At 37.5% G+C, this 18821-nt stretch overlaps 2 protein-coding genes across 8 annotated transcripts in view; one reads left to right on the top strand and one right to left on the bottom strand.

Annotated features, from left to right (window-relative positions):
* The window catches only part of LOC147064560 (leupaxin-like), a 146678-nt gene extending 141719 nt beyond the window's left edge, over window positions 1-4959 (top strand). For all 7 annotated transcript variants that reach the window (XM_085958458.1, XM_085958457.1, XM_085958454.1 and 4 more), the window contains one exon: window positions 4206-4959. In XM_085958458.1, the coding sequence (XP_085814584.1) occupies window positions 4206-4472 (267 nt within the window). In that variant the 3' untranslated portion in view covers window positions 4473-4959. The remainder of the gene's footprint in view (window positions 1-4205) is intronic.
* A 3521-nt stretch (window positions 4960-8480) lies between these two features.
* On the bottom strand, window positions 8481-11730 carry Xbp1 (X box binding protein 1). The gene is made up of 3 exons (XM_085958470.1): window positions 11391-11730; window positions 10867-11304; window positions 8481-9477 (listed from the first exon to the last, which is right to left on the bottom strand). The coding sequence occupies exons 1-3, from the start codon at window positions 11546-11548 to the stop codon at window positions 9384-9386; spliced, it is 690 nt and encodes a 229-aa protein (XP_085814596.1). The 5' UTR covers window positions 11549-11730; the 3' UTR covers window positions 8481-9383.
* Between the last annotated feature and the right edge of the window lie 7091 nt (window positions 11731-18821).

An 18821-nucleotide genomic window follows, 5' to 3' on the forward strand; every position in this document is an offset into this window, starting at 1 on the left:
ATTTAAAGCTTGGTTGATTTCGCGCGTGTTTAAGTCAACCGATAAGGGAACGTTCAATATTGAAAAGGGCGTCTCCCATGCTGTAACATCTGGTAAACTCATGACAGTGCCACGGAAATATGTGCCTTATGCGGAATAAATTAAAAAGTGAGGTACAGATAGCGATACGTCCAATTTTATTTTGCCTATATTTATTACATTTAAGAGTTTATCGGCTGAAACAAATTGCCATTTGGTGCTAATTTCGACATAGAATACAACGGAAAAAATAATCTCAAGTTAAAACAAATAATTGAAGCTTGAAACATAAAAACGTTGTTTCCCGAAAATATTGAATTGTGGACTTGTCGCTTTTTGTAATTAGACGCCTCATAAGGTGTATTTTTTTTTAATAAAACTTGTTTGTTTACCTTATTCAAATTCACGCTCTCAATGAATGACATCATGATATGCCTAATAAATAGAGAAACAACACTATGCGTATTCTGTGATCAAACGTAAATATGTAATGTAACTATTATTATTGGGATAGGGATTAAACGAAAATAAGTGACATACATATAATTTAAAAATGATTTTGAAGCAGTTTTCACAATACATCATCGTTTATTTTATTTTTCTTGACCATGTCCGATCTATTAAGATCATATATGGGCCACTCTGACTCAAACACAAATTGAAAAACAATAAGTATGTGTATTTGCCAGACCCAGGATTCGAACCTGGGACCCACATAGGTACTTATTTAAATGTGATGTTTTGTATGAAAAAGTATACGCATCTTATGGCATTGAATTACATGTATATTATGTTGCTTTTATTTTTATAGCAACCATATATAATTTGAATTTTTGGCTTCACTTTAACATAAATAAATACCTATAAACATTATTAGTATTGAAATAGCAATGAAGGATCATTTAAGAACGATACTTCATTTACAGAATGTTGAAAATGGTTATGTGGAATTATTGACAATGATAAGTTAATCGATTCTGATCTGATAGCAATTACCCTGTTCAATGCGGAAATTTAGTTTTCTGTAGAAATTTCAGTATTTCTCAAATCCATGTAAACAGATCATTTTTAAATAGTAATGTAAATACTACCAACCAAAGTTGAGTGGCAGCCAGCAGCCTACATTTAATAAATTAGACATAATATATGCGATGACATACTATTGTAATTTGATGACATACTTTTTTGTACAAAAATTACAATATGGTGGATATGATATTACATAGTATGCAACGTTCCCTCTAACTTTTCTATTGTGTGTGCGTATTATCAACGCACCTTAGCAGTGGTGTGCGTACCCGGTGCGGTAAATTTACATCACCCCCATAAACACACATACAATTTTTCATTAAAACTTATATTTTAATGTATTTACGAGGGTGGGTCAATAATTCCTTAGAAAAAAGCATTAAAACAGTTTTTATTTTTGTATTTTTTTTTTATTTCTCAACATAATCTCCTTGGAGCTCAATACACTTGGTTAGACGTTTCTCAATTTTTTTTAAACCGTCAGAAAAATAAGTTTTCGGAAGGTCCTCAAAATAAGCATTTGTCCGATTGATGACTTCTTCATTTGAAAAAAAACGTTGTCCACTTAGCCATTTTTTTAAGTTTGGGAAAAGGAAAAAGTCACTGGGGGCTAAATCTGGCGAATACGGTGGGTGGTCGACCAATTCGAACTTCAATTCTTCAATTTTAGCCATTGATCGTAAACATGTGTGAACACGGGCATTGTCCTGATGAAAGAGGATTTTTTTCCTGTTTAAATGAGGCCGTTTTTCTTCAATTTTGTTTTTTAGCTGGTCCAATAAAGATGCATAATAATCCCCTGTTATTGTTTTTCCTTTTTCCAAATAGTCAACGAAAATAATTTCACGTGCATCCCAAAATACAGTAGCCATAACCTTACCAGCTGATTTTACGGTTTTCGCCTTCTTTGGACATGGTTCGCCTTTCGCAATCCACTGCTTTGACTGTTCTTTCGTCTCGGGAGTATAGTGGTGTATCCATGTTTCATCTACAGTCACAAAGCGACGAAAAAATTCATCCGGATTGCGTTGCATGAGCGACAACAGGGCTTTAGAGGCCACCACCCTATTGCGTTTATTGTCGACTGTGAGCAAACGCGGCACCCATCTTGCAGAAATTTTTTTCATGCCCAATTTGTCATGTAAAATAGAAATGACGCTACCTTTTGAGATCCCTGTAACCTCAATTATCTCACTCAACTTTAATCTTCGGTCACTTAACACCATATCGTGGATTTTATTGATCATTTCTGGTGTAGTCACCTCTACGGGACGTCCTGAGCGTGGTTCATCCTTTGTTGATGTACGACCACGTTTAAATTCATTTAACCAGTTATAAATAGTTGCAAGTGAAGGAGCAGATATGCCGTGAACTAAATCCAACTCATTTTTTATTTCCTTTGCTGTTAACCCTTTTATATTAAAGTGTTTAATAACAGCTCCAAACTCAATTTTCTCCATTTTCCATTTTTCCATTTTCCACAAGCAAATTTTTTTTTTAAATGTACGAGAAACACACAACAACCTGACCAATCTGATTGAAACTTCGCAGCATACTGAATCGGTAGTGCCGCTGCATGAAAACAAACCGCTTACAGTACTAGTCGCGCCACCTGTCGGCTTTTCTAAGGACTTATTGACCCACCCTCGTATTAATTTCAGTGATTTTATATAATAATAACACAAACGATAATTAATAAAGTAACTAAAAAAAATAGGAAATAAAGAAAAAATTCGATAGTATTCCTTGATAAAATATATTAAATACTAAACGCATAATTTTTACTTCGCCAGCTTTCGGGAATATCTGTGTATTTAGATACAATATGATTATGAATATCTTGTACAGAAAGCATAGAATCATTTATTTTTATAGCCAATAGTACCATTATCAATTAGCACTTTGACTAGATCTCAATCCTATTCTTTCGTTCTTCGGGTGATCTGTCATTATTTTGAAAAGTCCACCTCTTCAAATTTTTGAATTTCGTAACAGCATTCCGGTGTACTTTTTGACTTGCCTTTTTAAAAGATACAACCTCCATTCAATCCACTTCTTTCCAGACGTGAATTATTCTTCTTGCATAATTGCTGCGAAGCATATGATGCATTTGACAATCATCTGTTTCCGAATAAACAAATATATCACCAATTCTTACTTTTTGCGAATGCATTGAAGATGGCATTTCTGTTTTAACGATTCCAGATAGCCAATTTAAATTTATCGCAGGATTTCTTCTTAATGATCGCATTTGAATTATCACATCCACTCCTTTTTGACATTTTCAGGGGATAAGTTTTCTATACCTAATTAATAAGTATAATAGTACTATAATATACATATTATGTAACTGTGCAAGCAATTGTATTGTTCTCTTAAAGTGTTGCTTTCTTTTGCAATATTTTTGTGTGCGTGTATACGCACACACCTTAGAGGGAACATTGATTGTATGGTTTGGTTATTTAATTTTAAATTAGAAATGTTACTAAACTTTCGCTTGTAATATAGTATGGAACCTTTTTAAATATAAATTAGAACCTTTACTATTTTGATTACCATATTGCACTGATTATAAGACGCACCCTTATATTTTGTAAATACCAATAATAAAATTGTTATTTCAACTGTTGTCAAGTTGTTGTTGTTGATTGGTGTTTTTACTCATAAAATATTGTTTTTGACACACCTAAAATTCAGACACCAAAATAAGAAAAAAAATATGCATCTAAACATTTTTTTTTATTCGCTCTAATCATATGTGGAACTGGGCCGCCTTACGAAGTGGTTTACGATTTGTTTTTACGATAAATAGATGTTAGTCACACGCTCAACCTATTAACACATTGAATAACAATATGTGAAACAATGCGATGTGGTAATTGTGTATGAGGATGTATGTCAAATCAGGGCAATCAAAAAAATAATTCTTTTTTACTTCAAGAATAAACCTTTTCCATACCAAACGGATGATATTATTGAAATCTGGATAATCGAGAAATCGTTGAAGGTTCTTTTGTTCAATATTTATTTTTTAATCATATGCATTTCTTTACGGATTATTGTGTTGTGGCTAATTATTGTCAAAAATATTTGGTAAAGTAATAACATAACATGATTTTTAGATATTTAATAATTTTGTTATATCTTTTATTTGATAGGACTGCAGAGAGCCTTTCCACGGCGGTTCATTCTTCGACCATGAAGGTCTGCCGTACTGCGAGACTCATTACCACGCCAAGAGAGGATCGCTGTGCGCCGGCTGTCACAAACCCATCGCGGGACGCTGCATCACCGCCATGTTCCGCAAATTCCACCCGGAACATTTCGTTTGCGCATTCTGCCTCAAGCAATTGAATAAGGGAACGTTCAAAGAGCAAAACGACAAACCGTACTGTCACGGCTGTTTCGAAAGACTCTTCAGTTAACTTGTCCTCTGTATACCGTCGAGGAATACAAATAATACAGGCAGTATATCAAATTTGCATTAGTTCTTATTTTTATTCAAAATAATTCAAATTACATTGCAGATTTCTAAAGTTTACAATTTTTATTTGTTTTCAAAGTGAAAACCTCTGAATACTTCAGATTTATACTTACGATAATATTGTAAGTAAATAAATTACTCATTGAAAGTAAAGTAACCGAGTCACAATAAAAAGATAAAGTTTTATAGTGTTTTTACTGCCTGTATACTTTTTTTAATACTCTTCCGTCTATTGACTACATAAATGTTCAAATATTGTGTATTGTGGTTTGAAAAATTTTAAGAAAAGAAAATTTAACAGATCTTTGTTATATATGATATAATAAATTTGTAATGAATTGAGAATATATTATGTAATATGTTTGATTTTTATAATTACATCATGCACTCTTCTAAATGAAATAATATAAACACCAAATAACGAAATGAAAAAGTTTAATACTTTAGCTACACTTGTCTTCCGTTCTTTTGTGGAACACCTAATATGAATGTGTTTTTTTTTGCTTGTTATATTGGATTTTTTTAACATGAAGGGGTACGGCTAGTCGAATGTTCAGAATATAAAGTGATTTGAACAAAATTGATCGATACAATTAACAATTAATATCTCATTGATTTATTCAATAAATTATTGTTTAAAAATAGAGAACTACTGTCACAATATAGCCCGCCAATTCCACTAAATAATTTATTGTACATTGATATAATATTATAGATTCTATGTTTTTTTATGAATTCGGCTTTACTTTGCTGTAACAGTCATATTATTGTGTATCACAGTATGATGTGCCAAATCTCTTTCAGCACATTTTGCATTGGTATTTTTTTTATTTTAAACTAATTATGTTCTAATATTTTAATTTCATAATATATGTTTCTATGTTTAGTAATTGCCATTACATTTATATATATTTTAAATGTTAAATAAATATGTTACTAAATGAAGATAATATTTTGTTTTTTTTCCCCAATTTTTGTAGCTGTTTTATTTAATCTTAATTCATTGCGCTGATGCTGATGCAGGCCACAACAATCTCTGCCGTAAGATATATTTTTCATTCAAAAACCCACATTGCTACTTTCGTTGATTGACAAGCAGAATGCAGAAGAAGAAGCAGCAGTCATATAAGTTAAGTTAAGTGCTCAGGACTCTGTCTGATTCTATGCGACATTTCTTTTTCCACGGAAAGCTGCCAAAGATGCGGCTATAAATCGCCGTTCTCAGTTCAACGAATGCGACAAAATATTTATCAGAATCATGACGGCCTTGCGGCTACAAAGAATTTTCCAGGATTTTTGCAAGGTAGCCTCTGTACACTAATGGCGCTGTAAAACGATGGAATTTGAAAACCACCAATTCACAAGATACTACCCTCCTATACAAAATCTGAACACTGAGGTGAATATGTTTTACAGAAATGGTCATAAACTTCTGATGATAGTCTGTGTAATTGACTCTTATTGCATTGTAATTAATAATTAGTTATTTTTTAATTAACTATGTATCAGGTCATTTTTTTTTTTTTTTGAATTATTAATAACCATGTCCTTGCTTTTTCGTACAAGGTGGTTTGTTAGTAATTTTGAACAATCACAAACACCCAGGCTTTGAGAAAAACACATAAATGTTTTTGTCATGACCGGGAATCGAACCCAGAACTCTCGGGTGGAAGGCCAGCGCCTTACCCACTGCACCACGAGAGCCGCCCTGTATCATGTCATTATTATGTGATGTTATTACAACAATCTTCCAGTGGTACAGCTGTTGATGTGTCAGTTTCACTTTTGGTTACAATATCCTAAAGTAATTAATAAACTAAGATCATAGTCTCTCAGTTTAGGATAAAAAGTTATAAATATACCATAAGAGGAGCCGCCGCTGACTGACACACGCTGGGTGTGGGTATACTGCGTCTGCGCACTTGAGCGATGGAAGCGACCTCCCGGTAAAAAAAACGAACTACTCATTTTGACATTTTTCATATAAGATAAAAGTAAACAACACAATATTATCATTTCAATTCGCTAGCTTGTGTATATGAATACGTGTATTAATTAAGGCGCTAAGTACCAAAAATTAGTTTTGCTTGTGGCTACATAATACTGATTTGTCAAAAACAATTGTATGAAGCAGACATTTTGAAAAATGTGGTTTCACAGTATAAAGCATTCTCGGCAGCTTCTATAATTTTAAAACTTAAATTTATTTTGAATTTCCACAGTACATAGCTTTGAAATTGACATTTCCGGTCACGGTGTAAGTACCACGCAAAGAATCTTATTTTAGGGTCTAAGTACTAACTAAGGGACGCTGGTGGGATCTAAGTAAACACTGATGACATTTTCCATAGAGATGGGCAAAATATTATAAATTAAAAAAATAAGGTTTTTTGATACTTTTGTTTTAATAAATTCAAATTTGTATTTACCTAGTCCTAATACAATCATTCTGCGTTTTATTTTGGCGATGTGCATATGACCCTAGAGACTATAGAGCAGTGGTTTCCAAACTTTATATTACTACGCCTCCCTTTTTAAAAAAAAAAACTAATCTTAGCACCTTCCCCCCCCCCCATTTATTTCCCCTCCCGACACCTTTTTAAATAGTCAACAATGTACTAATACAAAAATGAAAAATAAATAAACAAGGTTTTACTAAGTACTTATATATTCATTTTCAAATTAATTTGTTTTTCATGTGATGAATGTGCTTGTTTATTAGCACAATCAATTTCAATAGTAGTCAATCCAAATTTATCATCGTTCATTGACAAATGGATTCTATTATGGGCCCCACATCCTGAAGCGGGCCCCGAGATCAGGATCTTTCAAGCACATACCTATTTAAAATATTTAATAGACCTGAAATAGAACAGCACCGCAGGCGACTTTTTTACAATTAATAAAATAATGTTAAAAGTGAATTATCAAACTAACCAAGAACTCAGTAAATAGATTTTTGTTTGCATCAATATATATCTGGCGTACAAATAATTTAAATGTGCATACATGGCGAACTTTTTTTGTAATTTTGATTTCCAAAGCTCCAAATTTTTATGAATGCCTTCACTTTGTCTTTTACAATCAGTGAATGCATTGGTGGTCCTTGCATTGATTTATTCACCCATTTTTTTTTTGATTTCAACCAAATACAACAAAATCATCGTTCCTAAACAAACTTGCGTCAATTTTCAACATTATGATTTGACCCTTTTATTCAGACTTCATTTTTTCACGAGATATTATTTACACAATAGTGTAGAAGTGACGTATTATAAAATTTGTCTCCGTATGCTACAGCATACGGCCGTAGCCATAAATTGACAAACTATAATTGAAGTAGGGAGTAAAATGATATTGACGCGCGTGTTTGAACACCACTGCACATTCATGTACCGAAATATGACTATATTCTAAAACATTAGAGCGAGAGGTTTAAAAGAATACTATTTTATGTAACAAAAATACTTTATGCAATCATCAAATGTTTAAAATAAATATAAAGGATAATAAGGCTTCAAAATTATATAAATAGATTATCTACAACGTTTAAGGAGTGTCCAGGATCATGGTTTGAAAATACAATAAAAACTCAATTTTGACCTATGACGAGCATGTGGGCCGTTAAGGCACTTAGACCATAGTTAACAGTATTGGCGTTGGTACGTAGAACAGTTTTCTATAAAAATGTCAGTTTTGAAAATTTTGGTACTTAGCACCTTAACTAATATACGTATTCATATTATTATCTATGCTTTTTTACATATATTGTCTATGATCTGCAACTACGTTCTGTCAAAATAGTCACTGGCGTGTGGCTTCTCAGCGAATGGAAAGTTTTGTGTGTCATCACAATCACTGTAGCTGAATCGCCCGGTTTTAAACTCGCCAACAAACAGCTGGTAAAGTAGCTGAATGTCATTGACGCTTAAGAAGAAATAAAACAGTCTTAAGATTTTGCAGCCAATATATTAATATAAATATTACATATAATATAGAACAATGTAAATAAGAGGAATAATTATATCAATAAATATAATCTTGATAATTAACTTCAGAATTGTTATTTTTTGATTTATATAATATACACCTAAACAAGAATTAATAAATACAACAGTGCACGAAAATGCTTTTTAATATTAAACTCACTTAATGATTTGTACAATTAATGAATTCATAAAAAATTGTACAATAAAAATATAATATGAAGTTTAATAATCTTCACTTAAACTTATCACACACACTTAGATGAGGCAATCTTACATTAATATTATGGTAAGTTTTATGCATTTCTAAACTAAAGATGGAAATAATTCAGAGAGACTTTGACTCCACAGATCGTCAAACTCATTGGAAACCACGTCACTAAGCGGTGATTCGATAGATTCATATCCAAAATCGGACATAAACGTTGACGATGGAGACATAGGGTCCTGTAAACTGAACGAGCAAGGTGACATACTTGAAATAGGGCTACCTTGCATCGGGGAAAGAAGTTTAACATCAGATTTGTCTAAATAGACAGGACATGTCAACATGTTGGAATTGTCATCACAATCTATATTGAGTAAACTTTCATTATCGCCACAATTGTTTTCAGAGGATTCCTCCTCAAATGTATCATCTTCACTGGTTATAACAACGGTTATACAATCACTAGCTTCGTCGTATGTTCCAAAGAATGTGTCGGCGTCCATGTCCACGGAAGGCTCTTCTGTCTTCAACGATTGCTCTTCTGGTGTAGTGCAGTGTAGTGCATCTGCACTGGTGTCTTCATCAATCTTCTTGAAGGGGTGTGCGTAGGAATGTTGTTCTAATATAGTGTCTGCATTACTTCTTAAAATGTTAATTTCTAAGTTTTCAGTTCCATCGGATTCCATGTGCTCTGATGTGGTCCCCACCATTTCTGACTCACTGAGTCGGTCTTCCTGTTCAAACTCCGATTTCTATAAACAAAAGAGAGAAAAAATTAGCACTATACATTAGGAATCAAGAAGACGTGCGTCGACGCAACGCCGTCTGTGTTGCCATGTGTCTTGGTACTAAGACTGTATAAGTGATATGAAATTGTTTGAATTTCTATGCTGTACAGGACCAACATCATAGACATGGCCTCAATATTATGGACGGGTGAAATCTCAATAAGGACTGAAAAGGGGCCAAGAGACGAACCAAGTATATATGTGCGAAATAAACGGTACTGTCGACAATAGCTATCACACATGACATACTAATTATGAAGAGTGAAGATACAGAACTCCATATCGTTTTTGTGGTTAAGGTGAAACCAAACACAGCCTAATGTAACCAAAAAATAAGTAGACTGTGTTGGGCTTTGGTGTGATATTTGATTTATGATGAAGACCTTAACCACAAAAACAATATGGCGTACTAACTGTACAGCATACACACACCCACGATGGCGTAGCAGTAATGTGTCAGCTTATAAAGTCGTAGGTTCTGGGTCTGGCAAATTCACATGTTGTTTTTCAATGTGTGTTTGGCGCTTGGAAATAACTAGATTGACCCCAGACCATTGGACTTCTAAGTTCTTAACTGGACAGTGGTTTTGCCTCTAAGGTTTGTCAGCTTGGCCTAATAGAATCTTTGACTTGCTTATGTGGCGAATTGTAGGATGCCGATCATATTATCGAGGAGTTACCCCATCAGTTAGTTATCAGTCACTTGGAAGGGAAGACCCTCAGATGGACCAGTCGGTTATTGACAATGACATTATTATTGGACAACGCACTCAATAGAGTACCTAGCAAGTAAATTCGCTCATAGCGACACTCGCACATGTATAGGTAGACGTCACGCATCGGAAATTTATAGCAATATCACCTTTATTGTAATGGCGTTAGAACAGTGTTTCTAGTGTCAATGTTCGTTTGAGCGAACCCGTCGAACCGAACCATTCGCCAGACCCGACAAAAAGGATCGGGAATTTATAGCAATATCACCTTTATTGTAATGGCGTTAGAACAGATTATGCCATTCGGCAGACCCGACAAAAAAGTGAGTGTCATAGTTTTTCCAGATGCTTCGTCCATATTAATGTCATTGGTTATTGCAACTTGATATCTATGAAGGAAAATGTCTTGGCTTTCAAAACTTTCCAGCATTTTACGCAGAGCGAGCTCTTTTCTCATCAAGAATTGACCGTAAGTAATATATTATATCAAAATTAATACAACTTCCACTCTGTTGAGGTCCACGTGATCTTCTTATGAATGAACATGGTAAAGTAATTACTAAGTGGTTCTAGGGTGAAAAAAAAAACTAAAATTCAAGCGATGCAATAATGAACCAATTGGATAAAAAGCGATTCTTACAATTCGATCACTGTCTTGAGCTTCCGAATCAATTTCTCTGAGAAGACTGTCGGCGAGTTGTTCAAGGCAATCGAGATATTCATCGGAGTCGATTTGGGAGAGGAGATGTTGGAGAGGAGGTAGAGCATCGCCAGTCGGCAGAGGCAAGCAATTTGATCCGTGGGCGCAGCCAGTCGGGCAGATCCCTCCTTCGGCAGAGGACGGGACACAGCAGATCCGTTGGAATCTGCACGACTGACTACGGGCGCGGAAGTCAACTGCTTCCTGAGCTCACTGTTTTCGCTCAACAACCTCTCGTTAATGTCTCTCAAGTTGCTCATCTCGTTCAGCAGCTTACGGTTGGTCTTTTCAAGCTTGGTAAGGCGGTCTTCCATGGTATCCAACTTCGCTTTCTTCCGGTCGCGAGATGTTTGTGCGGCCACACGGTTCTTCAACTTCCTAAACAAAATAAAAATATCGTATTAAAAATTAGCACTAAAAACTAAACACAACACAAGATCGTCACGACCACATAAACAACGCACTTTCTTTGAAGTTTCTCCTCCCATGACAGATGGTCCAATCTCCGTTTCCTGGTTGGATTGGAAGAATTATCCGAAGGACTCATCATGTCCGAATGGATTGCAGTCGTAGGCAGGTAATTTTTAGGCAGGGCGATCAGGATAGACGAACTCATTTTCATTATTTAGATGTTTGTGATCATTGATCAGTAGATACCATAACGATGGTAAACTTGTCAAGATTGAAGTAATACGAGCGATAGCATCATTGAGTGCTTGACATTAATAATATGTTATTAAATGTTTCACCACTACTTTTGACTGACATAATTAATTCAGCTGACGCAATCTCGATTTCTATTGTGACTTTATTTCTGGGGTATGTGGTTATCTGCGATTGGTTGAATTTGGTGACGTTTCTAGATGTTTTAAAATATGGCTATTAAATTTCATCGTGTTTAATGGCTGCTGAGCTTATTTTAGTAATACTCTGACATCCATTATACAATAAATTGTAATGTTCTCTCAAAATAGCCGCAATCGACAGGGATAATAAGAATGCAATAAAAAACGTAGTTTCAATCATAATCAGTAATCAATTTGAATAAAAATATACCTAGGTACCTATTATGTTTAAAAGGTTTATTGTTTTATAAAAATGCTCTCTGGCGGTTTAATTATTTGTAGGTATGGGATAACTTCATAAAATATTGTAAAACGGAATGAGATACCCTCCGCCTCTACAGTTTAGAACTGAGGGACACAAAAATAAGGCCTACCGCGCATGAACGTTTACATAACCGGCCGAACGCATTCGGCCAATCGTTGGTTTGCCCGCGCATGATCCAATTTTTTACTGGCCGGCACGCAGCCAGTAAACACGTGCACGGAACGACGAATAATGAATAATGAAATGATGCCGATCAGTGTTGCCATATTTTGAAAGTGGAATTATAGTACAGAGCCTCCAAAATTATAGTATTTGGGGATAAAATATAGTACGCGTTGTCATCTCTTGAAAATGAAAATTTTCACAATTTTTCATAGTCGGCTCGTTTTTTTTAGAAAAAATATTTCGCCGCGGGCCGCAGGTTCCCAAATTTTCATGGTCGGCTTGTTTTTTTTAGGAAAAATATTTCGCCGCGGGCCGCAGATTTCCAAATTTTCGAAGACCACTCGATTGCGAAATGGCAAATGCAGAATTATAGTACTTTTATATAAAATTATAGTACGATTTTCAAAATTATAGTATTTTGGCCGTACTATACCTATTTTATATCGTACATAGTACGCGGACCAAAATTATAGTACAAATACTATAATTATAGTACGGTTGGCAACACTGATGCCGATGCACATCGATGAAGCCGTCATGTGCCATGTGGTTTCATAGCGGTTCGATGTAATAGTATGTGTGCGCTTCATACCATACGCGTCACTTGGTGCGCTTGTGTGAGTGCACTCGGCCGGCGAAACAATAGTCCATGCGCGCGCTCTCATTTGAAAGCATTGCCAATGGGCCACCGGCCGGTTCGAATCGGTGTAAAATTTTGTGTCTGAACACAGATTTTCAATTCGGCCGTTCGCTCGATCGTCCATGCGCGGGGTTGCATTGCAATACGATGGTTACAACTCCTCGATTGTTGACCGTACGATAGTAAATCGTTCATGCGCGGTAGGCCTAAGGGATGAGGAATATTCTGAATGAGGTTATAAGAGGGTATAATTTTTGAGGATGGAGAAATATGAGAGCACAGAAAACCGACCATTTCTCATATCTGAGTTATAGGAAACAGAAATCAGAAGATGAATACAAAAATCTAGCCAACAAGACAGTGTTAGGTAGGTAGGTACCTACTTTGGAATTCGTAAACATCTGAAATCCAAAGTACTATATCTTCTTTCTTCTTCTTTGGCCATATCCGCCCCTTAACTGGAGCATATGGACACCACGCGGCGCCTCCAAGAATCCCTGTCGCTCGCCAGTCTTCTTGCTTCATTCCAGGTCAAACCAGCATCCCGTAGCTCCGCCGTATACACTCTGTAGATTGTATTTAGCGGCCTTCCAGGTCACCGGAATCCGGTCGGCTTGAAGAACAGGCAAGCCAGGTTAAAGTTCTCTTCTGGTGGCCGAGCCAGGTCCAACGTCGCCTCTTCACTTTCAGCGTGATGAGAGGCTGCTTGGTGCGTTCTCTTATCTCCTCGTTGCTCCTAAAGTCATACCACTGCACACCCAGTATTCGTCGCAAACATCTATTTTCGAAGCTCAATATACGGTTGCTCTGAGCCTTCGTGAGTTGCCATGATTCGCTACCGTAAAGCAGCACCGTCAGAATGCAAACGTAGAATAGGCGGCATTTGGTTTTGACCGAGTACAATCGTGAGTCCCAGACATTTCGCATCGAGTTGAATGTTGCTCCAGCCATTCTCATTCGTATAGCGAGCTCTTTCTGCAAAATGCCATCTCCCGTGATGTGTACCCCCAGGTAGGTACTTGAAGCTGTCGCCGCTCTCAATGTTTTGTCCATCGCTAATCAGAGGGAAATCTGGATCAGGACAGGTGTTATTGCACAATACGTTGGTTTTCTTCGCGTTGATTTTCAAACCAACGCGAGAGGAGTTGTTATGCAACCTGTCGATTGTCTCTTGAATGCCCTCGATTGAGTTGTCGAATAGGACAGCATCATCGGCGTATTCCAGGTTGCATAGCTTCACCGTGGGGGTAACAGGTATGCCTCGGTTGGGTGATATTGCCTTCCGTAGTATGAAGTCAAAGAGAATGATACAGAGAAACGGTGCAAGGACACAGCCCTATCTGACTCCGGTCGTGACCCCGAACCATTCCGTGGCAGTGTCTCCAATTCTGACACAGCATTCGCTATTCTCGTGCAGGCTTTTGATTATGGCAATGATCTTGGGGAGATCCCGTATGCTCTCAGTATCATCCAGAGGGAGGGGCGGTGCGGACTGTCGAAAGCCTTCTCGTAGTCCACAAAGCAGCAAGCCATCGGACTGTTCAGCTCATGGCTCTGCTGGAGAAGACATCAAAGGTTGTGGATTTGGTCTGCACACGCTTGACCAGGTAGAAACCCGGCTTGGTTTTTCCTGAGGACGTGCATTATTGGATCCCTTATTCTAATCAAAATGATGTTTGCCAAAATCTTTCCCGGAACACTGAGTAGCGTAATGCCTCGGTAATTGTCGCAGCTTAGAGTGTCACCCTTTTTAAGATGTGTGATGATTTCACCGTTCACCCAGTCCCTTGGGCAGCGCTCTTCTTCCCACACCTTTGTCATCAGATGAAACATAGGGTGCAGGAATGCGGTCAAGCTGTACTTGAGGAATTCAGGATGAATCCCGTCTCTCCCCGGTGCCTTTCCGTTCTTGAGCCTTTTCACAGCCGATTTTATCTCGGTGTGCGTGGGCGGGCAATCGGAAATGTCGGTCGCTCGGGGAATGTCCAAAAGTAAAGCTTCCGCAGATATGTCAAAGGGATCTAAAGGGGGTGGGCGGTTCAGCACTCCGCAGAAATGATTCTTCCAAATCTTCTTGACGCATTCTGTGGCAGACTCTATTGCTCCACTAGGACCACGAATGGCTCCGGGAGTCGGTGGTCGCCTGCCGCAGACTTCACGGGTGATTCGGAAGAGTTTCCTGGTGTCATTTCTGCTTGCTGCCTCCTCTGCCGCTTCAATTTGCTGGTTCATAAAATTGTGCTTGTCCAACCGCACGGATCGTTTGACTATCCTGACACAATCGCACTTTTTATGAGGCTCCAGTCCGCCTCAATGAGGTCAGATTCAGATTCGTGCCGCTCGTAGATACGATCTACACGATCTCGTACAGCAGTTTCGAAGTCAATCCGAATTCTTCGGCGTCGGAGCTCCTCAACGTCAATTCGTTCGCGCTTTGGAGGCCTCGCCTGGCGACTGAGTTTTACTCGGATGTTTCGAATAAGTAACTCATGATCGCTATGGATATCGGCGCCTCTGTAAGTACGCACGTCAAGAAGTTCCTTTCGGTGCTTCAAGCTGTACAAGAAGTGGTTAATCTGCGTCCTCGTGCGTCCATCAGGCTACGTCCACGTATATTTGTGAATGTCTTTGTGAGGAAAAACAGTGCCTCCGATTGCGAGCTCGTTCAGAGTGGCGAATTCTACGAGCCGCTCACCATTATCGTTGGGGTCACCGAGGCCGTGTCGTCCCATCACCGTGGGGCCAAGCACCGGGTCTGCTTCTACTCTCGCATTATAATCCACCATTACAATCACGCGGTCTCTTCGGGAGATGGCGGAGACTGCCGCGTGGAGAGAATCGTAAAAAGCATCCTTTATCTGCGCGTCGGCATCCTCAGTGGGGGCGTAGCACTGAAAGACGGTCAAGGAGCTACCAGGCGTCTTGAAGGAGGCACGTATCAGTCTCTCCGAGATTGGTTCCCATTTCACGAGGCAACGGGCCGCTCTCTTTGACATCAATACTGCCACTCCCTGACGATGGTATTGCTCCTGACCTGAGTAGACAATAGAGTAACCCTCAATCAACTTCTCCCGGCTCATTTTCAGCGCACTTCGCTCAGCCCTAGGATGTTTACACCATAGGTGTGCATGATGCGTGTGGCGTGCAGGTCCTTTTCGGGGGTACGCAGGCTGCGAACATTATATGTCCCAATGCGCATACTAGAGTTGTTAGAGAGGATTACTCTACCTAAGTACTACGATAAGTGCTATATCGTAACATAAAAATCCAGATATAAAACACTCCTCACATAATATGGATCAGAATGTTATGTCGCCAGCAACATGCCTGAAAACGGACTTATGATTTATGAGCGAAAGATGCTGAAAGTAATATTTGGAGTAAAGAATGGAATTAGAGTGTGACGCATACGCCACAATCGCGAAGTCTACGAGGAATTTGGGGAACCTAACATAATCCAAACCATCAAAGTTTCTCGACTGAAATGGATGATGGTTCTAGGCCGACCAGTACGTAAGGTTTAGGATGCGAAGCAATCTGGGTGGACGGGTGTTGGAAGACTCAAGTAACAGTGATTGGATGGCGTGGCCCAGGACGCACGAGCGATTAAAATTTTTTGTAGAGGGTAGACCGGACTGGGAAGACAACTTCGGCAAGCAAGGATCCACCCTAAACTGTTGCGCTACGAATGATGAATCGCCAAAATTCATCTGTTAATCAATTACCGTGAGGTTGACCTGCCATATTATATTATCAGTTCTATTCTGAAAAAAAGTAGAAAAATATCAACGTTTTTCTTTTTCTAAAAAAGTGATATCGCAATGTGTGTGTTGTCTTCACTTTTTATTAATTTATGTAAACACCCACATAACACCAATATTAAATCGATTAGGTACATCAGAAGAAATTATTGTAATTAGTAATTAGTGTATTGTTACTGCTAATTACTATACTTCACTTCGGACGGGAGGCGACACGCCGCTACCACCACAATAAAATTAACTCGCAGCAAGTGTGCAAAATGGGTACGTTTTATTTATCTTTATTTTTCCCGGAGACAACATACGTGGTGTCTCTTCGAACGGCAATTTATAACCGATTTATTTAAATAAAGGGGCGGTCTCTTAACATGCAGCGGCCATTGCAAAGTTGTGATTGGTCGATTACCCACCCCACCTGTCAGATGGACATTCCGAAAAAAATGAACCTCCTCGGAATCAGCTCGTTGAGGTGTCAAAAGATAGGTGATCTTAATCCAGAAGGAATTGCGTTTACAGATTTCAAGAAAATTACGAGCTCGCAGAATTACGATCGATTTAAAAATCGTTTCTAGCTGTTTTTTGTACGGTACATTCCTAGTCTAATCTTACATATTATTAAATCGCATATTGGTAAATTACAATTTCACTATTCCTAATACTTAATATCTAATTATTTGCTTCCGCTCATCCCTTCCACCAGCAGAATCCCGCAAAATAACCAAGTGGTACGGTCATATGTATTCCACTCCGCTAAGGAGGTCAAGAGCCGCTTTTTAGGCCTACAAAGCCTTATTTCTGACTTTCCATTTAAGATGGAAAGTCCATGGGCATGTCAGTACCTATGTTTAATCAACACAATCTTGACTAGGTATTTTAATCATTCGTTGGTCATCTGTTTGTCGACATAGTAAGTAGGTACCTACCTACTTATCTAGCAGAGCGTAAACCAATCAGATTTGATAATTTTCTTGGAAAAATTTGGCGACTCTTGTTTTGTTCGGAATTTTGGGTCATATATACAAAGGTACTGTTTTGCGATCACTATGTAGGTCTACTTAGGTACAATAACAACCAGCAAAAATAAAACGTGGATACAAATATAGAGTAAGATATAAAAGAAAATAGAATAATTAATTAATACGCAAAAAACATTAAATTACATTTAATGTCTAGTAACGTTTTGGGTCTAAACTATACCACATTAGCACGCAAACCATCGACAAACCGAATCAATCTTTCGTTTTTACTGTACGTGCTCGTCCGTGGTGGTTTGACGGGCGCGGCGCGGCGGCGGCGCGGGCAACTCAAACGTATGAACATGTTTCGACGTGTCCGTAGACAATGCGCGGGGACGGGTGTTGTTTTGGCACGTCTAGCCCAACGCAGGCAAGATCGTACATGCGGCGGGCTCTCCCCATACTGCGCGCATAGAGGTGTCCGCACTGAATGGACGGGCGCCGACGCGGGAAACGAGCGAGTTGCGGGTGTCTCAAACCATCATGAGCTTACCGCGTGCGTCTGGTGTATTTGTGGTATTATTTTCACAAAGCATAGATAGTGCGAAGTGATGTAAAGTAGGTATACGTTTTATAACTTTGCACTTTTTACTACACTGATACGCCTCTTTGCCTTATTACGTCGCATAAAGTTATATCAAATGATATTCACTTGTATTAATATAATATTTAGTACTAAATAAATATATATTATGTAAAAATAATATCTTTAAATTTCAATAATTCTTAACGCACATATAATATTGTATACTTATCTTACTTATAGTTATAAAGGTAGGTACATAAAAAATGTTTTTTTTTGTCTATAATTATTCAATACTCTTTCTCATTTATCTCTTTATCTAATTTCTCTGTATTTAAATTTTAATATGATTAACTATAATTATTATAATTTATATGGAAACATTGCTTGTTGCAATATCTTTTTCTAGTCTATTTTATACATATTTGTAGTCTATGTAACTGTTTGTTTTCCTTAATAAAAAAATATAAACATAATAAAAATAAAATATATTAAGTAGGTACATCATTTCCATCCTAGAGCCGGGGTGCAAAGTTATGAAGCGTACATTCTACACCTACATTCACACCATATGAACCGAAAAGTCTTTTTTAAACTTTAACTTACATATTATCCAATATATAATCAAATTATAAAATCGACCAAGGGTACTTGATGGAATTTGAATTTAAATTCATAAA

This window comes from Rhyacophila brunnea, unplaced genomic scaffold, assembly GCF_057557595.1.
Source record: "Rhyacophila brunnea isolate RB1 unplaced genomic scaffold, BYU_Rbru_1.0 scaffold_7, whole genome shotgun sequence".
NCBI classification, from domain to species: Eukaryota; Metazoa; Arthropoda; class Insecta; order Trichoptera; family Rhyacophilidae; genus Rhyacophila; species Rhyacophila brunnea.